This window comes from Pelodiscus sinensis, chromosome 11, assembly GCF_052426305.1.
Source record: "Pelodiscus sinensis isolate ZL-2025 chromosome 11, ASM5242630v1, whole genome shotgun sequence".
Taxonomy (NCBI): domain Eukaryota; kingdom Metazoa; phylum Chordata; order Testudines; family Trionychidae; genus Pelodiscus; species Pelodiscus sinensis.
The window spans coordinates 20025951-20051245 of NC_143062.1; the positions used below are offsets into that span (position 1 = coordinate 20025951).

The 25295-nt window shown below is 52.9% G+C and overlaps 1 protein-coding gene across 1 annotated transcript; it reads left to right on the top strand.

Moving 5' to 3' along the window:
* On the top strand, positions 1–24556 carry RAB1B (RAB1B, member RAS oncogene family). Its single transcript, XM_075938954.2, has 6 exons — positions 1–153; positions 19825–19897; positions 20932–21027; positions 21588–21683; positions 22477–22608; positions 23009–24556. Exons 1-6 carry the CDS (start codon positions 140–142, stop codon positions 23201–23203), a joined length of 606 nt encoding a protein of 201 aa, XP_075795069.1. The 5' UTR covers positions 1–139; the 3' UTR covers positions 23204–24556.
* Positions 24557–25295: the final 739 nt, after the last annotated feature.

Consider the following 25295-nt stretch of genomic DNA (forward strand, 5'->3'; position numbering starts at 1 on the left):
CCGGGGGGCTGTACTCCGCACTTGCGCATTGGTAGAGCCACCCCTTAGAGGGGAGGGGGAAGGACCGAAGGGGGGGAAGCCGCAGGCCGCCGCCATCTTGTGAGTGAGGAGGAGCCGAAACCATCGCGGGGGCGCCGCCATGAACCCCGAGTAGTGAGTGCGAGGGCAGGGGCGGGACCGGGACCCCCGTGCCTCAGGCGGGCTGAAGCCCCTCGCGGCAGCTTCCCTCACCCCGGCTAGGACCCCCGAGGCTCCCCGGAGCCGCCCGCCCTCACATCCCCGTGGCCCCGCCCCTGCTGCCCTTCCGTGCCTGCGGGGCGCCCCCCGGCCGGGACCCCCGCCTCCTCTGCCCGGCCCGCCCTGGAGCTGCCCCGTCACGGGCCCGTCAGTTCCCCTCTCGGCCCCCCAGCGCCGGGTGGGGGCGGGGGAGACCGCTCCAGGGGAGAGCGGCCCCGGGAAGCGCAGCTCCCTGCGGGGTGGCTCCGTCTGCCCCAGCGCCTGCCGAGAGGCGGTCGGGGGGGGGGGGATCGGGCCCGTGGTCGCGGCGCGTCACAAAGGCCTGGGGGTGGGTGGTTCTGTCCCAGGGTGGCGGGGGGGGGGGGGGGTTCTGTCCCAGTGTGGGCAGGGTTACTCCGAGAACACGCTCGCCGCTCGCCACCCGCCCTCCTTGCGGCCCGGGGTAGCAGGCGCGCTCCAGCGGCAACCAGGCTGGGGGCAGCAGAGCGGGGCTACGTGTGTAAATGAGACCCGAGCCACTGGCCCATGGACAGGGAGTCTCTGAGCTGGGTGCCCCGTGTCTAGGTTGGTGGCCTAATCAACGGCGCCAGCCTTTCTCTCAAGGGCTGATGTGTCTGCACCCATTCAGGCCTTGGCAGAGGGTTGCATTTGCCCATTGCCCTCCTGTAACCTGGGGGGCTTCACCCCATGTGTTTCGGGGGGTGGGCTTTCCACCACAGGGGGGTGCCCTTACAAACTGTTGCATTTTGATGCAATGCTTTGGGACTTGAACCTTCCTCTCTGTGGTGATGGCTATACACCACAGCATCTTGTTTTAATGAAAGGGACCCACTGCTAATTATCATAGCTGCTTCTCAGTAGTAGAGGGGAAGAGTCCAGTTTGTGATTCACAGGCCTGCTTTAAATCCTCCACTGCTGCTTCCACTGCAAGGGATGTGGAATGCCCTTCCTACTAGACCAGGGCTACTGAACACATGTCCTATTTGCTTGAGGCCCACGGTGTGGTTTTGGTTTACGTGGGGCTCAACATGTGGCTTGTGGGTGGGATCCTTTGAACATGGCCTCTACTGAGAACACACTGCCCAACAGTGGGGCATCTCCCAGTTGGGGTGAGCACTGAAAGACGCAACTGGACAGGCTGGTTGGAACAGATGGGTACAGGGTGTCGGCATTTCTAGCCTCCAGAGAGGAGGTGCTGTGAGCCCCAGGGCATTGTGAAAAGTGTCTTGTACTCATGCCCGTCAGTGTGAACGAAGCTGTTTGCATATATTTACGTGTGTGTGTATATACAACCACACTTAAGTTGCAGCCCTCAGCATGTGCTTTGAGGCATTGTCGTCGTCGTCCCCCACCCCCCGCTTCCAAAGTTGAGTAGCCCTGCACTAGACTGACCTGCACTGACTGAAGTGGGAAGTGCTCTGACTGCTTCCAGAACTTGTTTGTGACTGTCGTTCTGGGGCCCTTGAGAGAGCTCAGGAATGGCCTTTTTGGAGCCACATCAAAGTGGGCACATAGGGAAGCTGATTCTTGCTAGCTGTTGGGAGACCTGGGCAGAAGGCCTTGTCCAAATTGCCTGCTTGCTGGAGGAAGGCGGTGAAAGCAATAGCAACTCAGATGGTTCTGGGGGTCTGGCCCTGATCAGATTAAGCTAGGAGTGTGGCCTCTCTGAGCAGCTGTTTAGTACTAATGGCAGGTGGCTTTGTGAGTGAGAGGAGCTTTCTGGGAAAGAAAATGTCCATCAGACTGGCAGAACTCCCTATTGAATTGTTGGGGCACACCAGACCCTTCCCCTATTTCTCAAGTGTGCTGGCTGCCTTTCTGAATGCAGCTGCCCTCAAACTTTTCATAGCAGCTTGTCAGAGCCAAGATCTGGCACTCTGGTTCCTGTGATTCTGCCTTTCAAATAAGAATCTGATCTCATGGAGCCCAATGCCCTTTTTCTTCTCAGCCATTCTTGGGCCATTCTATTTTGTTACCGTAAGACCCCTCTCTCTGCAGTTTCAAATGGATACAGGATTGTGCTCTTGCTAGTAGCTTTGTTGGCTGTTTAACAGTTGCTATTTCCCACCCCAGAAGTGGCTGCTTTACAGGTGTGGGTGAAGTGTCTGAAATGCATGAAGATGGCTATGGCAGGGAAGGGCAACATAGGGGCCCGATATGGCCCCTGGCTTGCCTGGATCCAGCCCCTGAGGCTCAGGGCTCCTCCCCAGCACTGGGGAGTCAGCATTGGTGTGCCAGCTCCTCCCCTTGTGCCACCCCCCCCCCCCCAGCTATCCCTACATGGGGCTGGAGCACAGAGTCTACTAGTGTAGTGCTCCCTCCCTTCCTCCCCCCCAGGTTCTGGTGTGTGAGGTGAATGTGGAGAATGTCTTTATTCTTCTCAATCAGGGGCTGCTTCAGTGAGGGTTTTGGTGTGTTACTTTTCATTTGTGTGCAGCCCCTGACTGACTCTTTTTCTGTGGGTCAGCAGCTTCTGACCTAAAAATAGTTCCCCACCCCTGAGGCTATTGTGTGAAAGGCACCAGGAGTATGGAAACTCCAGAAATAGTGGGTGGGGTTTGGGCAGTCTCAAACTGAACCAGCATTTGTTTGCTGAATTTTTGACCTGTAGGGGTGCATTTTCTTGGCTAACTAGTCGTGCTCCCCCATTGAAGTCAGGTTGGGACCATCCCAAAACCTCTATCTATGCATGTTGAATCAAAGGGAAAGTGACAGGAGTTAGCATGAGTCAGGGCTTCCTGTCCTCTTGCCACTAGCAAAACACACTCAGGAAATGGGGTGTGTGTGCATTGCCTACTGTCAGTTTAACTTGCTTGTGTGCCCAGGCTAGTTGGGCCAGTGAGGGATGATGCAGCTGGCATGGTGAGCTACATTGGCCTGTTGATTGTTACATCAAGCCCTCCTATGCCAGAAGCAATCAAATGCCTGATGATTGATTGTACTAATCCCACATGAATCCTTGGAAGTATCGGGGGATGGTGCAAAAGATTCTAGGGCAACTTGAAGCAGCAGCACTTGAAAGGCAGCGTGCATATATCTGGTAATCATGGAAAGGTTTGTTTGTCTTGCAGCAGCATCAAACTGGTGGTGATGGAGATTTGTTACACACCCTGTGGCTGGACTTAGTGCTCAAAGCCTGGCATCCTGCTGTGAAACTACAACATTGGCTATGCCTTGGCCTCTTTGCTCAGTGCCCATACAGGCCTGCCATGGGGTTTGAACATCCTGGGGAACTCTTCTGTAAGAGCGTCCATTACCTTCCCTTGCCTTAAGGGAAGCTACAGCTCAGCACTAGGAGAGGGGTACAAGTGTAAACCTGTGACCCACCCTCCCAGGCAAGCTGTATGTCAGTGCTGGGCAACTGGTCCCTGTATCAGCAACAGCTGTATCTTAGTGGCACCTTCTGAGTAGAGTTCTTGGGTCACAAGCACTAGGGACCTCTGACTCTTTCCAGTGCAGTGGTGACAGTGCTCGTGCCTGCCTGTTGTGTGGGGAAACTAAGAAGTGTACTGACAGCATGATGGCAGGAGCAGGATCCAAGGGAGATGTTGTCATGATAGGTGCTGAAGGGCACTACTGATGGTCTGGGTAGGGATGTCAACATGTGGACTATCACCATACAATTAACCAATAAGTCTAGACTTATTGGTTAATTTTGTCCCCCAGCATTGGCTCCGCAGTGCTGCCTGCCCCCTCAGAAGCAGCAGCTGGGGGGGGGGGGAGAGCGTGGATGCTGCTGTGAAGCAAACCCTGTCTGCAATGGGGGGGGTCTGAGCTCCCTATGGACGGAGGCTGCTCCGTCTCCCATAGAGCAGCCTCAGTCTGCAGCAAGCCTGGGCCCACCGCACACAGAGGCAGGTCCCTGGCAGCAGGTCCTGTCCATGGGGGGGGGGGGGGGGGGGAAATGGGGATCTGAGCTTCCTGCAGGCAGGGACTGTTGCTGGACCAGCCTCTGTCTGTAGCCAGCCAAGGCTGTCACAGACTGCTTCGCCACTCACTTCTATCACACTGTCTGTATCAGAGGCAGCAGCATGGAGCGGCAGGCAGCTGGTCTGTGTGGGGAGCTGATTTTTTTTTTTTTTTTTTTTTAAACTGGCTCCCCTCATGGATCAGCTCCCACCTGGCATTCCATGCTGCTGCCTCTGATACAGAAGCAGCTGTGTGGAGTGGCAGAGGGCTCCCCAGGAGTGGGGCTGGAGCACATTGGCTGCCAGCCCTACCCCAGGGACTATCAAATAGTCATGTAACGATAAGAATTCATGCAGTAACATGACTATTCAGTTACCTGATATCTAACGTCCCTTGCTCTGGGTGGGAGAAACTGAGCTACAAGATTCAGTTTGGGCTACTTCTGTCCCTGAGCAGTGCTGGGGGCAATAGACTCTCACTATGTGGTGACAGCTGAATGTTGCCTGAGTGCGATGAAGGGATATATATGGGTGGAGTGAACACTTGGTGCTTTAGAAAGCTTGGTCAGTATGTTCCTATATTGCAGAGCAGGGGAACAGGTGCAATGGCAGAACTCAAGCTAGAACCTAGGAGTTGAGTGCCAGGGCCTGAACCTTACCTATTGCTCTGCACTGTTGCAGATGATTGCAAATTGCCCCACGTTTGAAGGCTGGGGACAGTCAGCAAGGGAAAGCATTGTTGAGGGACATGCAAGGGGCAGATGGATAAAGCCAGGAGAAGCAGGAGCTGAATAATGGGATGCCCTTCCTGATGGTGGGTTCTTTGGCGCAAGCAGTCTCCTCCCAAGGGCAGCAGTGGCCCCATCAGTACAGGGAGGGTATTAGCAATACTGTGCCAAACACTAAGGAGCCATTCTGCGTGGCCTGGGAGAGGCTGAATGAGGTAATAAGCTCTTCCTGTCAAACTCCAGCTCTACACAACAATGCAGTCACTCAGCCCCTGTGCTCTTGTGCAAGCAGTGTCATCTCTGCACATATGGAGGGCTTTGGAGAGCAGAGTGCTGGGAGGATGAACCCTCTTAACTTGGGCTGGATCCATTTTTCCATATCTCTTGTCTCTTGTTCTTGGGTAGCTTAAAGAGCTTCTCAAAACCCTATCTCTGCTTTTGGACTCATCTATTTAAAACATCCATTCTGGCTGGGCATGAGTATTAATCCTATAACAACTGTTCCATGGAACTATGGTGCCCCTAGATGCCAGTGAGGGCAGGGTTGCCCTAAGAGTCCCATGGGGCTTCAACATCCCAGCAGGTGGGGCTTCCTTATCTGTCCCTGGACCTGTGACTGGTCTGAGCTCTCATGGTGATTGTATCCTCTTTCAGACCTGTGTGCTTGCTCCCCTCCCCCCCCCCCCCCCCTCCCCCGCAACACCCAGAGGAAAGGCTGTCCACCAATTCCAGTTTGTAGATCTTAGCTAGTCCTGGCCACTGTGGCCTTCAGTAATCTCTCTGCTCTCCCCCTCTCCTGCTATTTATCCAGCAGAGCAAAGCACCCCGTGCTGATGTTGGTGCTGAAGCAGGGTTCTCTCCTAGCTTGCCTGTTGGACAGAATCATCAGCTAGGTTCCAGTGTGCAGGGTGAGCTCCTGCTGACTACACAGCCCTGAGAAGATATCAAAAGTGGAGGGGTTGCCTGTGGACACTTGAAGGCAGCAGAGGGTGTTGTAGCTGAGGAGCAGGGCAGAACTGTCAGTTTTGATGAAATGGTATAGGCTAAAGGTGCTAACAACCCAGTCACTGTCCAACCTTAAACAGTGGTAAACAAGGGACTGGATTAGGGATACGATAGTGTAAATGTATAACTGATGAGCCTGACCTCATAAGTTAACCTTCATGTTACATGCAGACCTCCACGCTGCTGCCTCTGTATCAGAGGCAGAAGGGGGGACAGGTAGGAGCCAGTGTTCTCAAGGAGCAGGCTTTTAAGCAGGCTCCATGCAAGCACTGGCTCCCACAGTCATCTAACCCACATGCCCTTGTCCCCCCCCCCCCACCCCCCACACGTCCATATTGCTGTATCTATTAGAGGTAGCAGCATAGGGGGCAAGTGGGAGCTGGCACATAGTTGGGGGGAGCCATATTAAAAGCAACTCCCTGCACACATGACTTTAGCAGAGCTGACACCCCCACCCCCCATGTGTAAATATGTGCCTGCTGAAAATTTCATTGGGTATGCATTTACCAAAATTAACACTTTTTAATATCCCTCGTAGGTATGTTAAATATCGGTTAATTGAGTTGTCGGGTAACCTCATGAAATTTTATCGGTTAGTTAACTATTCTATAGTCCCTGGGGGCAAGGCCAGCAGCTGCTGTATTAGAAGCAGCAGTGTGGGGTGCCAAATGGGAGCTGGTCCACGAGGGGAGACAGTTTGAAAAAAAGCTTCCCTCGTGGACCGGCTGCCTGTCGCCCTGTGCTGCTGCTTCTGAGAGACAGCAGTGCAGGGTTGAACTCCTGGACCCGGTGTGAGCCAGACCTGAACTAGGCTGCCTGCCCTCCTGGCTCTTACTACACTTGAAATGCACAGCTGAAATGAGGGTAGGTCCCGGACCCAGTGTGAGCCGGGACTGAGTGAGCTGCCTACCTGCCCAGCTCCTAATGCATTTTAAATGCAGAGCCGCAGCAGGGATAGGTCCCAGACCCATCACAACCCAGGACTGATCCAGGCTGCTGGCCTGCCTGCTAAAAAAAAAAATTACTGCCAGGGAGAGGGAAATGTGTGTAGTCTATAGCATTAATCTATATTAAGTCTATAGCTTTTGCTTATCTGTTATCTACTACACTATTATATCCCTAGTCTGGATTGGGCATTGCGTAGACCTACCTTGCTTGGTATTGTGATGTTAATACAATCGCCATTCTTTAAACCTATTACAAATACAGAAAAGGTAAAAGCAGTTAATACTTCACATGTTAAAGGCTTTTAAATATTTTAACAGCAACCCTTGCTCATCTTTATCTGTAGAGTTTCTAGGATCTAACCACCCTGTGACAGTCTCTTACATGGTATTAAAGAAAACTGCCCTTGGGTGGGAAGGAAACATTAGTTAGGCTAGGGCTGTCATTGCTAAAGCAAGATCCTGTTTCCAAAACAGAACAAGACAAACAGGCCAGGGGAGAGAATAAAAGCAAAATTAGAAAATGCAGCTTCTGTTGCAAGTTGACTTTCACTTGCAACCTAAGTGCTGGTGAAACACAGGCATGGCACGTGGTCTTGTTGAGCAAGTCTAGCGGCAGCTTGTATCCTCATCAAGCTATAAGGGCATTGGTTTAGTTGACATGGAGGAAGCAGTGTTTGAGTCCCTCTCTCTGACCCACTCTAGTCAGGACATCTTCCAGGTTAGGATGAAGGTCAGAAGATCCCCAGAGATGGTGGGAGTGACAGCCATGACAGTGAAGTTCACACATTACACTTCTCTTGTCTGTTAGCTAGTGCCAAGGTAGCCTCTTCCAACTTTTTCCTCAAGAGTATTTTAAGGATAGCAGAAGGGCATGTGGATGGAATAACCTATTTCTCCATTACTTTGTCCATGAAATACTGGAGGCCTGACTTCTGACACCAGTTATGGTTCATGGATATCCAGGCTAATTACTATGTTTACCAGGGAATGATCTTAACACTGTTTTAGTTATATCAGTGCACCTCTTCTTTTGGACTAACTCTTTCTGTCTCCTTGCACCTTTCCTATCAACATTTGTTATAGGTGATTGTGATGTTTTGTGAACTCACTTTTCACAGCTGAGTTCAAACTGGGTAAATTTGTAGGCAAGTTGTTACAGCAGAACTCAGCTTGGCATGGATCTGTGGAGCTTGCTGCCCTAGTGGAGTGGTGGGCTGTAGTTTTGAGGGAAGCCTGAATGCCCATCCTAACTGATCGCTGTGACAGAAGGCTTAGGCACCTGTAGTGGGGACTGCAGGGAGAGGCAGAGAAGCAGTTGCAGAGCAAAGATCTGCCTGCAGGGGTGCTGCCAAGGTTCTGTATCCGCTCTGTTCACAACAATTCTACCCCTCCGACATGTTGGTGAGGCAGGTGAAGGACACTGCCCTTGCTGCCCCCAGAAGGTGGGGGAGGGGCTGGGCACCAGTTTTCAATAAGTTAGTTGGAGCAATCTATCTGCAAGAGCAGTCAGAAAAGGATGGATGTTGTATGTCACAGAGGCTAGATTCCTTAGCACCTGTTAGCGGAGGATCTTGCAGTCTTTAGTGCTGCTAAGGAGAATTTCCCCTTTCTGTAGGTGGGGAAATCAAGACATGGAGGCAAGCCCCCTGCCCACAATCATGCAGTGTTGATTGAAGAACTAGGAATAGAACCCTGGGCTTCTGTTAACCACTGAACTACACTCTGCAGAGTTGGGCCTGCTTTCCTGCCCATCATCCCCTAGAGCTTGGGGGAAGAAATAGTGTTCTGGCTCCCAGCTGTTTTTATGAAACATCTGTTCCTGTACCCTCCTGAGTCACTTGAAGTGTGGATGTCCAGTCTGAGTGTGGAACAAATTACTTCCATGCAGAAGTCACCTCTTCTCTCTTCTCTGCTCATGTGCAGGGGGGCTGTGGGAGATAAGAGCTGTCAGTGAGTCAGGGGCCTCACTCAGGTTTTTATGCATCTGCATAGAACCCTGCAGATCTGCCCAGTATGTGGGAAAGAGGCTATCAGCTGATAGGGCTAGAACTAGGACACTTGGGCAGGGGCAGGCAAAATACAGCATCCAGGTTGGATCCTCTGGGCTACCAATGTCCCACGGCCCAGCAGGACCCTCTGACAGGCTCCCTGCCTGCTTTGCTCTCAAGCTGCTCCAAGCAGTCAGCCGTTGAAGCCATCACATGCCTCTCTGCAGCACACCAGGAGGGGAAGGTGTCTGGCCAATGGGAGCTGCCAAGGTTGTGGTGGAGGCAGGGATAGCACTTGGTGACCTCTCCTCCCAACCCCAAGGGATGTGTGCCATGCAGACAGGTCCCAGCTGCTGTCCACTTTGACCAGCATGTGGGAGCATGGCAGGCAGGAAGCCTGCCCGAAGGTCCCACTGGGTCACCAGCCAGGAGCTGCCTAGGATAAGTGCTTTCAGTCAGATCCTACCCTAGGTCACAACCCAAACTGCCTTCACTCACATCCCATCCTGCACCCCAATTCCCTACCTCAAGCTCCTTTCTGCACCCATGCTCCATCCCAGATACCATACCACCTTCATTAATATCCTAGAAAAGTTCAGCCCTTGACCACTTACAAAATTCTTGGAGTAATCCCCCATCAACAATTACTGCCCACCCCGGCTCTTGGGTTTTAGTGGGAGAGCTGGGGTAACTCATCAAGCAGCTGTGGTCAAGCTGCTTCCCTCTGGGCTTTTCCTCTGTATTTAAACCTGGGCAGTAACTTCATGGGATGTTCCTGCTAATCTTTTCCATCCAGGTGTCTCAATTCACATAAATTATTCTGCATGTGTGAATGTGCACCACCAGTAGAAACAAAACCTAGCTGTGGTGCTCTGCTTAATCCTCTGGGCTGCATTTGAGTATCTTGCGAGTAGCTGCACAAACACACAGCTTATAGGAAACGCTGCTTAGTACCCCTTCATGGACAGTGCAGTGAAACCTTGTGTGTCAGGTTCAAATCCAACATAGGTCTGTCACAAACAATCTGTTGCCTTCTGCACAAAAAATGCATTGGTGGGTATGAGGTCTATTGGCACCACATTAACTTGAGCCCCCTACCTTTGGAGTTGGCCTCATTCAAGAGATAGTGACTACCCTGCAAAATAACACTGGCGCGCTGTGGCCATGTGTTCCCTTGTGTTTGACAATAAGACTTCTTGGGGTAAATCCCATGGTTCTTAGAACATCTCCGCTGACTCCAGGACTGAGTTCTTCACCAGTGACTTGTGGGAAGGATTCATCTGTCCTTTCTGGAAAGGAGATCCACGGAATGGTGGCAAGGCATTGGACTTGTGGCACTCAATGGAACAAGCCTGTACCCATGTTGCAGAGTGGCTGAGCTGTGCTCGCACAAGGGGTAGTCTTTGCCCCTGCAAGATGGCCAGCTCAAGTTGAAACCACCTCCACATTTGAGGAAAGGTGCTTGTTTGTGAACAGGGCTTGCAGTCCCTAATAAGCCAAGTTAACTGTCAATGAAGAGGAGCCCTCAGTCCAGCTGATAGTGTAAAATCCTCCTGCTTGTGGCAGTGCCTGGACATGGTGCGTGCAATGGACCACGTTCTTGCTGAATGGGTCCTGCTGCTTCAGCTGCATCAGTTTAACCCAGTGGTTCTCAAACTTCATTGTGCTGCAACCCACTTCTGACAAACAAAATTACATGACCCTAGGTGAGGAGGGGAGGCAGAGCCTGGGCCCTGCTGCCCCAGGCAGGAACCACCAGGTTTTGGCTTCAGCCCTGTATCCTAGCAAGTCTAACACTGGTCCTAGCAACTGGGGATGTAAAATCCCATTTAAATAGTTAACTGGTTAAATGTTAAGTTTAACTGGTTTTAAATGATGAAACAGGGGCAGGTGGGGGTGTGCATTCCAGCCCCGCTGCTTCCAACCATGTGCTGAGCTGCTAACTCCCAGTCAGCACAGACTGAGTCAGCAGCCCTCCACCCATGGTGGTCCACGAGCAAGGAGTTACTCCTGGATAATAGTTAAGTCATCTGTTAAGGGTGATGATTACCATTTAACTGGCTACCTATTCACATCCCTACTTTCAACACCATTAAAATGTGATTGCAACACACAGTTTGAGAACCTCTAGTTGAAAATAAGTTTAAGCTAGTTTTGTCTAGCCAGCACACATCTGTGTGGACTGTCTGGTATGTATGTCACATAGGAGGCCAGAGACAAGGGAACACAATCTATGGATCTTTAATGTGCAGCAGCAGTCCAAGAAAAACCCCTGCAATGTTAAGAATCATTGACAGGATAGAGAATAAGACACATCTCATTGCCTCTATACATCCACAGTATGCCCACATCTTGAATACTACGTGCAGATGTGGTTGCCTCCTCACAAAAGGTCTTGACACTGGAAAAAGTTCAGAAAAGAGTAACAAAAATGATTAAGGGCTTGAAAAGGCTGCCATGTGAAGACACATTTCTAAGCTGAAAAGACCCAGTTTTATTAAAGAGGAGACTGGGGGGGGGAAGGACCCTATAAAATCATGACTGGCATGGAAAAAATAAATCAAGAAAGCTATTTGTGTACCCATAATACAAGAACTAGGGGTTACCAAATGAAACTAACATTGTGAAGGCCAGGACTTCAAGAGGGTTCAATAAAAGTATTAGATGATAAATTCATGGAGGTTAGGTCCATCAGTGCTATTAGTCAGGATGGGTAGGGATGGTGAACCTAGTCTCTGTTTATCAGAAGTTGGGAATGGGCAACTGAGGATGGAACACTTGATTGCCTGTTTTCATTCCCTGTGCGGCATCGGTCGCTGTTGGAAGACAGAATACTAGGTTAGATGGACCTTTGGTCTGACCCAATATCGCTAGTCTGAGAGTGATAACATAACATGCTAACTTCAGATGATGCCTAGTGACTGAAGCCGAATTTAAGATTCAGATTTAAGGCCAAAAAGGACAATTAAATGATTGAATCTGATTTCCCTTGTGTATCACTGGCCAGGTTGTCACTCAGCGATCCCTATATGAAGTTCAATCATTTGGGTTTGGTCTTCCAGAAAAGCATCCAGTCAGGATTTGGAAGCACTAGAGGGTAGAGAATCCATCGCTGCTTTGGCCATAAAACTAGTGTGTCACTTCTTGGCTGGTCAGGATTTGATTTTGATCTAGAACTTCCAGTAAATGTCTTGCATCTGATAAACTGAAATCGATAAATCAGTTGATGTGCCTTAAGGGGTAGGGTCATGTGTATGTGAAGCCTTCTGCATCCCTGCTGTCACGGGAGTGAGTGGGCTGGTCTGTGACTGAGCTCTGCTTCCTCAGGGTCAGTGACACCTCATCTCTGCAGCTACAAAGGCCAGGAATGCTGCAGTGCTCCTAGCCCAGTGGAACAGAGACCCTCCTCTAGGACTGCAAGGAGGAAGACAAGCCCCCAGCTGTGCATGGAGGCCCATCCCCTCCTGAACAACTCCTGCCTGAGGATGGCTCCCATGCTCCTGACTAGCAAATGGGTGAGTGTGGTTGCTGATGCCTAGTCCTGGAAGGCCCAAGGAATGGGAGAAGTTATTTCTGCTCACCAAAGAGGCTGCCCCAGGCAGGAGCTGTTCAGCTGTAGGGTTTCCTCCCCTAGAGTTGGTCACAATAACTCCTTAAAATTCTGGCCAGTGATTTCTGCTGTGCCCTCCATGACCCCAGCTGTCCTCCGGTCTTGGGCCTGCAGGAATTGGGCATCTCTAGCGAAGAATGTGGGAACTGTCTCTAGGCAGGAACTGTTTAGAAGTGGGATGTTTCAGAGGGGTAGCAGTGTTAGTCTGTAACTGGGGGGGAAAAAACCTAAACAGTGAATAGTCCTGCAGCACCTCAGACTTAACAAATATAGATGATATCATGAGCTTTCATACTTTCTACATCCTGATGACAAAATGCTTAGAATACTTATAGCGCACTCTATTAGCCTCATTTAGCATGGACACTCTAATTGACGACAACTTCTTCACTTTTATTCCTTCTCCTTCCCTCCCCATCCCCTCTGCTAGGGTATGTCTACACTAGCTCGTTAATTCAAGCTAGGTAGGAAAATCAGGCAACCGGACTTGCAAATGAAGTCCGGGATCTAAATATCCCGGGCTTTATCTGCATGTTCCCATCCGGCCGCCATTTTTAAATCCCCCTTAGTTCGAACAAACTGCCCGCGGCTACACTCGGCAATTTAAAGTTAATCCCGACTAAATCCTTAGTTCGGATTAACTGTTACACCTCGTGGGATTTAAAAATGGTGGCTGCACGGGAACATGCACCTCAGCTTGAGAATAAAGGACTGAGGGAAGTGAGGTGTGGGAGAATAAAACTGAGCTCTGGAGAAATGTTTGGCTAGAGTTTCCCCTACAATATGTACCAGTTCCGACTTACATACAAATTCAACTTAAGAACAAAGTCGGAACTGGTACATATTGTAGGGGAAACTCTAGCCAAACATTTCTCCAGAGCTCAGTTTTATTCTCCCACACCTCACTTCACTCAGTCCTTTATTCTCAAGCTGAGGTGTCTGCTGAGAAAAGCCACTCCGTCTCCCTGGTCTGTTGGGTGGGGCGCTAGCTTTGTGTGTCCCTGGTCTGATGGGGGGGGAAAAGCAGCTAGTGCGGGGTTGCCTCACCCCGTTTGTAAGTAGGGATCCGATGTAAGTCGGATCCATGTAACCCGGGGACTGCCTGTACTTAGCTTTAATGTCCAGCAGTCTAACCAGCCACTTCAAATCCAAATGTCTGGATTGGGATTTGCACCAGTTTGGTGGGGGAGAGCCCTGGACATAGACCCTGTTGTGCCAGGTGTTGTACAGACAGTATTGGTCTGACTGGTGTAAGCTACTCATCTGGCTGAGGCTTTGTCTGGAGATCATACTCCAGTTTACCAGCAGCTCATCTGAGCATTCATTCCCGCAATCTTGCTCTCTGTCCTGTTGCCAGCACCAGAGCTTCAGGGCTCACGTTTTTTATCAATTGCTCACTAATAAGAGTGGGTGGTGTTATGAGGAATAATGGGCCTTGATAGCCCAGCTTGGGTACTTGTCAAGCCTCACAGGCCCTTGCAAGGACTAGTGTTAATTAGGCCTTGTGGTGAGCTGTGGGGGTGGCTGGCTCTGCAGAGCCTGATGTGTATTCAGGACTACCCTGGACTAGCTCTTAATGAGTCTTTAGAAAAGCTTTGCACTGTGTGCCATGTAAAGTAGGGGTTGAATGTATCAGGTGTGCCCTGCAGCCATGCAGCCTCTCCAGAGGCAAGTGCTAGATGTTTACCAAGAGTGTGGGATGAGAGCTGGAGTCTAACTCTGGTTGTGCAACACGTTGTGTGTTTCTATTTTTACTGGCTATAGGGTGGCTACAGTATGGAGTCAAACTACTGCAGAATGATGCAGCAGTGCAAATACTGCAGGGTGACTGCATGGACAGGAGACCACCATGGAAAACCCAAGCTGCCAATGGGGTAGTGGCCTTTCTGTAGGGAACTCTCTCCCTGAGCTTGCACTAGATCTAGCAGCCTGGTGCTGTGCTCTAAGGAAGGGGCTTCGCTGGGGGTGCCTTTTTTTCTCTCCCCCCCACCCCCAAGATGTTGGCTAGGAAGGGGCTTCGCTGGGGGTGCCTTTTTTTCTCCCCCCCCCCCCACCCCCAAGATGTTGGCTAGGTAGCTATTTCCCTACCGTTCCCCCAAATAGTAACTATAATTCAGTTTCTTCAGCAGGTAGCCAAGTTAGTCTGTACAGCCGTGGTCCCCAACCCGGTGCCCGCGGGCGCCATGGCGCCCGCCGGGCTCTTCACATGCGCCCGCGGAGCAATCTGGGATGGCCCTGCCCCTGGGCATGCGGCAGGTGCCAGCCCCGGGCGCATGGCCGGTCCCGCCCCCGGGGGCGTCGCGTGTGCCCTGGCCCCGGCCTTGGCCCCACACCCGGGGGCGCCGGCCCCGCCCTTGGCCCCGCCCCCGGGCGCGTGGCTATGGGGGGGGGCCACCCCGGGCGCGTGGCTATGGGGGGGGCTGCCCCCGGGCGGGCAAGTGTCCCCGTCCCCTGGCACCCGGCGGGCGAACGGCCACGCCCCCTGGCGCCCGACAACCTGAAAAGGTTGGGGACCACTGCTGTACAGGATAAACTGTGCTACCAGACCATTTGTTGGTTTTTAACTTTATAATTCAATTGTCTGATTAACCTACACTTCTGCCTGCATTGTCATGCAACACTGAGCAGGGACCAGGCCAAGGCTCCTGTGTAATGCCCCAGTAGCGGGTCATTCTGCACCCTGCTTTGGGGTGAAGGATGCTGTAGCTCTAACTGCTGTGCATAAGCATTGCATCCTAGCTTTGTGACTGTTGCTCTTCAGCTGGCCAGAATGAGGTGGAGGGAGGCCTGTACTTGGGATGGGTGCTGCCATGTCTGGAGTAATGACACCAAGGTTTAGGCAAAGACCTTTTAGCTCCTCTTAGCTTGCGGGAGGAAAGCAGATGAAGGGCCCTGCTCTTGCTGGTGCCAAGCTGGGCTGTTAATGGTGTCCAATGGCCAGGAGCTTAGACAGGCTGTAAAGGGCTGAACATTAGCCTAGAGCAGAATAGCCTTCTCCATGACAAATCAGACCATCTCTGCAGATGACAGCTATTCTGAGAAACACTGCACTGGCATCCAGGATGGAGTTGAACAGAGGGCTAGGAGCTAGGGATGTTAAAATGCAGTTAACTGACTAGTCAAGTAGTCAATGGAATTTCCATGGACTAGTTGATAGGCACTTCTGCATGCCACATGGAGCCTGGGGTCAGCTGGGAACTCCACAGCTGACCCTGGTTCTGCGCGGCATTTCAGCAGAGCCCAGGGTCAGCAGGAGACTACCCAGCTGAACCCTGGGTTCTGGGGAAATGCCACATGTAGCCTGGGATCAGCTGGGGAATCCCCAGCTGACCCCGGGCTCCAAGCGGCATTTCCCCAGAACCCGGGGTCAGCTAGGGACTCCCCGGCTGACCCAGGGCTCCACTGCCCTTTGGCATTTTAAAGGGGCAGCACTGCTACACAGCTGAGCTTCAAATCAGCTGGGCCCAGGCAGCTGCCCCTTTGAAATGTGGCTGCTTTGAAGTACCCCTTTCTTCCCTCCTCCCCTCCCCTTTGCTGCCTCTATCTCAGAGGCGGGGAGGGGGATCAACTAGTCAACAAACTATCCGATAAGCAAATGCTTATCTTTAACATCCCTACTGGGATCCAAGGTGCCTCTATTCTTTCCCCAGCTCTGGGAAGGAAATGGGACCTAGTGGCTAAAGTAGCCCAAGGCACAGAATGGGTACTCTTACTTATCCCTTCTAACACTTGGGAGGAGAATTCCAGAGTCCGAGTTCCCGGCCCCCTCCTGTGCCCCATAGACCTATGTTCTATGACTACCTCAGTGCTCTGTAGCTTCTAATTTCCAGAGGCTTCTGAACTTTTGGATGACCTGGAAGTCTGCTCTGGCTTTGTAATCCTGATAAGGGCTCTGGTGTGTTGGAGCACGGGCAGTTTGTTGCTGGGATTGGCTCAGGCTGCCTCGAATGTTTCATGAGTCTGTTCTCTTCAGGAATTTACTGATCAATGCTGCAATAATGGCAGTGGGAGCAGAAGGTCTCCAGCTGGGGCTAAGCTGCCTTTAAGGCCCAGTCACTCTGCCTGTCTGCCCATGAGGTCTGTGGCAAGATTGGGCATTACAACCCGTCCTTGGCAACCCTGGGTCACTGTCACCGTATGGGAAGTTCTGCTGGTGCCTTGGGTGTAAGTGATTGAGGGTGAAATGCTGCTGTGCTGGGCAATCTCCTTCCTATGCAGGGAGGGATGGGTGGTGCCAGCTTCGTTGCATGTGGCATTGCCATGGCAATGTATCAGGCTGGTGATTACGCTCACAGTGACTGGGATCAGGTTGTTCTGTACAAATGGGTCTCTTCCCTTGCTGTGGCTGTTCGCTGGCTCCGTATGGTGTGGGAAGCAGAGTCACTAGAGATCAGATCTCAGCTGGCGTTTGAGGGGCTGAGGCTGTTCAGAGTGGTGGGTGACAGCAGCCCATAACACTCCCAGAGGGAAGGGCTGAAGTGGGTGGTGGTCAGCTCACACTTTTCTTAAAGGTTAGACCCAGAGGCTTTGCTTTATTTACCTTGTCCAAAGGGAGTTCTGACAGTCTGGGAAATCTCCAGCTTGGTTTAGAAACACCTTCCTCGCTCTAGCTGTGTCTTGGCTTAAGGTCACCACTGTCCTCCACGGAAGTGACTTTAACAGCCTTGTTAGTGCAGGGCAGTACCCAGCTCCCTAGGATGGGCAGGGCTGAAGCTGTCATGCCCCAGATCACCTGAATCCTGTAGAAGCCCAGCCCTAGAGGCCAGCCCAGCTTTGCATGGTGGTGCACCATCCATGCAGGACTCTTATAAAAGATCCTCTTCCTTCCCTCTCCCTGGAGTTGACTGCCATATGGGATGTCTGCAGTGCTGCAGCTTCCCCAGAGCAATGGGGTGAGGGGCTGGCCACAGCCAAGTGGCATCGCAAATCTCTAAATATGCAGGCCCTGACTCTGCTCAAGAGCGTAGAAAAAAGCCCTGGTGCTCAGGGTCTACCCATGGAGCTGGAATGTGACTGGGGGTGACTCCTTGAATCCCAGCAGAGCAAACAGCCAGAGCAGGTATGTGGAGGTTCTCACGTGGCTGTGTGGAGATCTAAAACCTGGCTTAAAAGCAGGCTTTTGCCTGGTAAACTCTAATCCTTGTGCTGTGGCTTCATTTCAGGGTCTCTGAAGGCCTTTATGCTTGTCGAGTTCAGAGTGGGGCTCAGATCTGCCAAACCACCAGATCCATCCTGCATCCTAGTGGGAGCCTGGGACAGGCTTTATGCCTACTGCACCCCTGCATGCTGCTCAAAGTGTCCAGCTGTAGGGGGTCACACATCTCTGACCCCGCTTCCTGTGCTGCCACTGCCCTCAGATATTTGTGGTTCCCATTGGCTGGAGCTTCCTGGGCTGTGCTTGCAGCGCTGGCCGGTCATGGAGGCCCATTCTGCCCCACTGCCTTGTGTGTTTGTGAGCCCCATGGTCCCCACAGCCAGACACTGAGTGGTGTTTGGGGGTGCAGCTCCTGCTGGCTACTGTCCAGGATCCACATAAGTTAAACACCTCCCAGGTCCTGTATGTGGCACCCCACCTCTTCCTGCCCCAGGTCACAACCCCCTCCCAAACCCTGCACCTGCTCCTACACCCCCAGCTCAGAATCCTCTCCAGCACCCCCACCTGGATCTTGCATCTTAATGTCATGCCCTAGGTCACAACCACTTCCTTCACCCAACCTCCATCCCAGACCCTGCACCCCCTCAATATTATGGAAGAGTACAACCCTTGACCACTTTCCAAATTTTTGGAGTAGCCCCCCCATCAAACTATTGCCCACCCCTGGTTTGGCTGAAAGACTGTAGGATGCACAAGTAGCTGGGTGATCAGAACAGGCCTTTCTGGCCTCCAGCTCAGTGGCTTCATCTTGTTCCTAGATTCTTAATGTTTCCAGGATTATGAATGTCTTAGTCTCTGAGCTCCCCTGAGCCCACAACAAGACTTGTCTTGAGGGTCCTGTAGAGAGCCTGCCTCATGAGTGGGGGCAAACCAAAACCAAGCACTCCATGCCATTCCCCCTGCTCCCTTATACTTCTGACCTCCCACTTGCCAGGGTGCAGCCCATGGTGACCTCTTGAAGTCTGAAGGGAGGGTGACCCTGCCTATAAGCCAGGGCTTGCTACAGTAGCAATATTCACCTGACCTGAGTGTAGGGATCCGATCGGCAGGCTAAGGCAAGGGAGAGGTTACCACTCTGGAAGGGGAGTGAGCTCAAGTGCATAAAGCGGGAGGGCTGGAGCTGAGGTTTGTAAGCTCCTATTCCATCCTCTGAGGAGCATCTGATGCTCCCTGTTATCTTTGGAATGCTGTGGGTGGCAGAGAGCAGAGTCCTGCTTGCCCAGGTGTCCGGGAGTGATTAGGGATCTCTGTATGAAGAGCCCCCGTATCTTACACTAGTTGGCCAGCACATCCACTTACCCTAGTGGTTCTCTGTGTGGTCCACAGGCCACTTGTGATCCATGACGGTCTTGCAGGTGGGCCACAGATGTGGGGCTTATCCCTCTCCTGCACTGAGGAGTTAGCACTGGTGCTCCAGCCCCCACCTCCTGTGAGGATGGCACACTAGTACTGGCTTCCCACTGCAGGGAAGAGGGGAGCCTCACAGGCTGGATCTGGCTTGGGGTGTGGGGAAGCAGCTCTCCACGCTGTTGGTTCCCCTCCCCTCAGCTGGGGGGATGGCAGCACAGGGAGCTGCTTGCCTGGAGGCTTCTCCCCTGCTCCCATTGGCTAGAATCAGTCAATGGCCCACCCTGCTCAACACAGACCATTCCATGGATCACAAGCCTATCGCCATGAAGACAAAATGAGCACAGGAAGGAGTGAGGGTGCAGGAGTGGATTAAGGGGGTCTCTGGGTGGTTGGGACAAAGGGTGCAGGAGCAGGGAGGTGCAGGGTCTCAGCAGGAGGAGATGTGAGAAATGGGGGTTAGCACCTAGGAGCAGACAGGCACAAAACCAGGTAAGCGCTTCATCTCCCTCCTCCCCCCACACACACACACCTCCTCCTGCCAGGACCCTGCATCTCCACCCTGCTCCCTCCCTCTCAAACACCCTCTCCTGCACCCTACTTCCTGGCCAGGACCTCCCTCCTCCTCCCCCGGTCTTCATGGTTGGTTGGCTGTGGTCCACAGAAAGGTCTACCTTGAGCAGGATAGGCCAAAAAGTTTGTGAACCACTAACATCCCCATTCCAGATTCACCAGCCTTTGTCTGCTGGGGATGGGAGTGTGATCCTCTAGTCCTCTTCCACCAGAAACAATCCCTGCTCTGGGCAAGGGAGAGGTCTCAAACTATCCACACTTGATGACGTCAAGGCATAAAGTCAGGAATTGCTCTTCTCTCCTCATTCATCATCTGTCTGTTTCAGCGATTATCTGTTCAAGCTTCTGCTGATTGGAGACTCCGGTGTGGGGAAGTCCTGCCTCCTGCTGCGATTTGCTGTGAGTGTCCCTGCCCTGTATAGAGCCCCTCAGCTTCACACTGGATCCTACCTAGCTATAGGGTGACAGGATGACCACATCTGTAGCAGCGGGGCCAGGGTATCTGACATGTGGCTTCTTGCGGCACATCACCCTAGAGCATTTTTATCAAACCTCAAATGGCTAAAGAGGTTATGCCTTTCAGTGCTTGGCTGGGAGACCTTCATGTTACAGAGAACAGTAGGGCTGTAATAGCATACCCTCTTCCCTCAGTTTGATCCCAGTGCCCCAGCCTCATGCTGAGGAGGAGGGTGCTGAGCTGCAGAGAAGGCTCAGTAAGGATCTCCTTGCCCTCAGTCAGTGTTGCCCCAGTGTCAGCTTGGGGACGTTGCTATTGGAGGTGCTGCTTTTTGCAAAAGACTTAACTCAGGTCCTCACCCTCTAAGGGTCCGTCAACACCCATGACATTGTGCCACAAGGCTCAGTAATCACTTTTTTCCTGGTCCGTTTCCAATTTGATCATATTTGGCCTCCTGTATCTCCAAATCTGCTTATGGGCTTCACTTCCTGTCCTAAACTTGCCCATCACTATGTGTTGCTTAATGGTCCCCATACCTCACCCAGTGGTGGCTGTGCATAGTCTGTATCTGCCCATAAAGCATTTTGGGGTGGGAGTACCAAACATCACAGGGCAGCTGAGTGCCAATGGGCATTTAGCACCAGCCAATATGTGTTTACCAACAGGCTCTCTTGCAGAATGACAGTAGATTGAAACAGGGTTTTTAAGTTGCAGAATCTTCCTAGGAGCTGCTTAGCTTCTACCAGGATCTCCAAACTCCCAAGGCACTTTAGCCCCCCTGCTCCAGAGGAATCCCAAACCTTCCTCTCTGCCCAGCAGTGGGCTGGCATCCATTCACCTTCAAGAGGTGGCTGTTAAAGAGTGTCTAGATCCAGGGCGTCAGATCTGCCACTAGAAATGGGTGATGAAGGTTCCCTTGCCTCAGCATTAAGAGCACAGGCCCCAGCTGCCCTGGTAACTCTGTCTCTATCTCCAGGATGACACCTACACAGAGAGCTACATCAGCACCATTGGGGTGGATTTCAAAATACGGACCATTGAACTGGATGGCAAAACCATCAAGCTACAGATTGTGAGTGTCTGGGCCCTGCCCCAGTGCTGCATTGACCTCTGAGGTCTGGTTCTGAAGTGCAGGGAATGGTGCACCCCTCTGAGGGTGCCAGCTCCTGTCCTACTCCAGGGTCAGGGACTGGCTGGCTCAGTGTGGGGAATAGAATATGGGACCTTGTCCCCTCTAAGGCAAGGCTACTCAACTTTGGAAGTCCCAGGGGGCCACAATGATACTCTCAGCACATGCTGAGGGCCTCAACTTAGTGTGGTTTCATATATATGCAAATAGCTTTTCACACAATGCCCCAGCACTCCAGGCACCTCCTCCCTGGGGGCTAGAAACACCAATACCCTGTAGCCGTCTGTTCCAGCCAGCCTTGCTGTTGTGGAGCGTGTTCCTAGTGGAGGCCATGTTCAAAGGATCCTACCTGCGGGCCGTGTGAGCCCCTGTAAACCCAAACCACACTCTGGGCTGCAAACAAACGGGCCGTGGGCCGCGTGTTGAGTAGCCCTGCTCTTGGGGGTACTGTCCATCTCTGGAAGAAGATAAATACAAGGTCCAACCCCTCCTGTCTCTTGCAGTGGGATACTGCCGGTCAGGAGCGGTTCCGGACCATCACCTCCAGCTACTACAGAGGGGCACATGGCATCATCGTGGTATATGATGTAACGGATCAGGTAATGCTGCCCGGGGCACTCTGGCCCTGCAGGTCCTCAGCAGCTTCTTGACCTTCCTGCATCCAGGGCCCCCTCCAGGTTTAGGCAGTGGGCCTCCTGCTGGGCCTCTCTGGAGCCAAGACCACTGGGTTCTATTCTGATTCCAAGAGGAAAGTCTAGCAACTCGCGCTACCAACAGTGAGACTCCTGTAGGTGCTGCCTGCTGTGTACACTCCCAGAGTTGTGCTGGGGAAGAGTGGTCTTGATCAGTGTTCCCCAGTGACCATCTATTCTGTACCTTTTATGTTGGGCACTGCCCCTTCCTGGGGCGATGGAGCATTGCATTCCTTCTGCATCTGCCCCAGGCATTGCTGACATGGGTGTCTCGCACAGCTATGGCAGCAGCTATTCTGCTCTGTGCTTGCAGCTGATGTACCCCTGTCTGGCCCATAGAGCAGTTAGCAGAGCCAGGCCCAGAGGGCTGCACTGCCTGAGTTTCCATAGTGACCGTGACTAGAGGGAACAGGTCAGTTTCTGAAGATGGCCAGACTGGCAGCAGCTGCCTGGAGTAGGTGGGAAGGACATCAAGAGAACAGCTGCTTAACGGGGGAAGGGCTGTGCTGGTGGAGCAAGCGCTGGGAGCAGGACTCCTGGGTTCCCGACTCACTGATCTGGTGCCAGTTGCTTGCAGTCTGAGACAGCAAATGGAGACACCCCCCCTTTCTGAGGGGGGTGGGGTTGGCTCCCCAGCAGCAGTTGCTGGAAGTGTGCTTGCTGGCAGGGCCTGGGGTTGAGCCCATGTTCCCTGTTGCAGGAGTCGTACAGCAACGTGAAGCAGTGGCTGCAGGAGATCGAGCGCTATGCCAGTGAGAATGTCAACAAGCTGCTGGTGGGCAACAAGTGCGACCTCACCACTAAGAAAGTGGTAGACTACACCACTGCCAAGGTGAGCCAGGCCCAGCAGGCCCCTTCTGTCCACCACCTGCAGATGCAGACAGCCCCATGTGAGAGTTGCTGCCTATCAGCTTTGCTGTCCCTATTGCAGCAGATTCCTGTAGTACCCAGAAGCCACACCAGGGGGAAGCACTTGTCCTGTCAGCAGCTTCCTCCCCTTCATGTCTGGCTCAGAAGGGCTTGCTGTTTCCTCATCTACAGTGGGGGCTAAATGAAATGACTGACCAGACCTGCTGCCTGGGAGCCAGACTGTCAACATTCAGAAACAGCTGGGAAGTGCTTGAGATTCTTCTCAAGATGAGCCCTCTTGGAGAGGATGACAGCCCTGCCCCTGTTAAGCCACAGAGTCCTTGCTAGCCTGTAACCCTTTTTCCTCCCTTGTTTTTGTGCAGGAGTTTGCAGACTCCTTGGGCATCCCCTTCTTGGAGACCAGCGCCAAAAACGCCACCAACGTGGAGCAGTCATTCATGACCATGGCTGCTGAGATCAAGAAGCGCATGGGTCCTGGTGCCACTACTGGTGGGGACAGACCCAACCTCAGAATCGACAGCACTCCAGTCAAACCAGAGGGCAGAAGCTGCTGCTGAGGCCCAGGACTGAAAGATGGGGTGGGAAGGGGAGGGGACCGTCCAATCTGGTGCTGTCCAGCACCCTCCTCCTGTGGAGTAGCAACTTTCCCGGATGATGCCGTGCAGGTGGACGGGACCTCTGTGGTGGGGTGATGGTTTGGGTTCTCTGCCTGTGTTTAATTGCTTACCTTGTTGAGTGTGTGGAGGGGGCAGACCTGCAAGGGGTGCTCTCCCACCCATGAGAACTTCCCTCTATGCAGCCTCTGTTGCCTCAGTCCTTGGGCCCAATGCCTGGCAGGTTTCCTGGCTCCTTCTCATGGGTTCTTTGATGCTGCTTCCCTCTTCCTGCTGGGTGCCTAGGGCTGCCCCCATCTCCACCCCCGCAGCCTCTCCTGCCTACAGCCCCCTTTTCTTTCGTTCCTGATGTGGGGGTCCTAAGGATGAGCCTGTCACCAAACTTCTGTCCCTGTGCAATTAACTTTGAACTAGGGGTGGCTGAAGCTGTTTTGCTGCCTGGTCTCCAGGATGCAGTGGCTTGTCCCTAGCAAAATGGAGGTCGGGGCATAGGCCTCTCTGAGCTGTTCAAGCTACTCTCCAGGGCTGTGGCTCCTGCCTCCACTGTGTTGTCCTTGTTCTGCATCTCTTCTCATTCCTCCTTGCCTTCAGGGGCACAGATTTTTTTTAATTCCCTTTCTGCTGCACCTTGGTCCACCTTCATCCCCCTGCCTTGCTCTAGGTCGATATTGATACCTCTGCTGCAGAGTGGCTGTGATGCAGGGTTGGCCCGGAATGCTGAGCTGAGCTTGATGCCACTTGTCCCCCTCCGTCCCTTGACCTGGCCCCTCACTTTCCTCACCTAGTCCTGCTGAGGCTAACAGCCCTTCCCAGCCAAGAGGGGGTAGGTGGATAGCCCTGGGCCGGCCCATGCCAGGCCCACTGAATGTATTCAGAGTAACACAGTGAGGGGCCTTAGAACTGGCCACAGGGGTTGTTTGTAGAGCCTCTTCTCCAGGGCTCAGGGCCCCCAGCACCTCAGCTCTCAAGGGCTAATGCACTGAGCAGCTGTCTCCTTCCCTCCAGCTGGGAAGTTCTTGCACTTTGTGGGCAAATGTGGGGGCTGTCCTCTACTGCTCAGCTCACCCCTCTGCAGCATCAGCCCTTCCCCTCGTGACCTACTCCCAACCCTAGCAAGAAGAAGCTGGGGCCCTGAGCACGTCCCTTTACTGTACCTACGCCCCATTGCCTGGCTCTGCCCCTATTTAGGGGGATGGGAGGAGCCAGCTGGATGGTTCATTTGTTGGCTCTTTTTTCCACCAGTGACATTATTTAAAAAAAAATAAAGGTGAGTGCCTCTGCGGGGAGGCTCCTGTAGCCTGCACCCTTGGTTCTGTGTGCAGGTGTTCTGGGGTGTGCACAGCTAGCAAGGGGGAAGACAGACAGGCTGGGCTAGATACCACCTGCACCCGGATCAGCCAACACCTGCCTGGGTTACCCCAGGTGCACCAAGCCCATCATAGCACCTTCTGGTCTCCTTTGACTAGCAAAGCCCCCACTCAGTTGGCCAGGCCTTGCAGTGTGAGAACAGCCCCCCCCAGGATACTGCCCCCGTTCCTTTGACTACCAGGGGCTGCCTGCAGTGCAGCTTCCCTTCCTGGGGTGGCTGTCCTGAGCACTCCTGCTGTTTTGGAAGACCCAGAGTGGGGGGAGTGGAAGATTGCATCTTGCCTCAGCTGTGGGCTCAGCAGGGGGCAGGGAGGCATAGTTGCCAAAGGGATGGGGGAAGCAAAACTCCAATCCAGGCCTAGACTGCTGTAGTAGCAGGACAGAGCAGGGGATGTTTTGTAGGCAACTAGCTTCCCCTAGCACTGGGGCAGCATCTTGAAAGAACTGTAAGTCTCTTACAGCCCAGGGTGGCCCTTGGAGACCAGGAGTAAGAGGACTGGATAATTCACCTCCTATGTGACAATCCTCCCTCCCCCCTGCCAATTCTGTTGGCTGTGCTGGGACATCCTGTGACGACGTTCCTGCAAGTTTGGGTAGGTGGGAGGAACTGACTCCAGGCCATGCTCTTAGCCACACAATTTGGCAAGGCCTGCAGTAGGCCATGCTG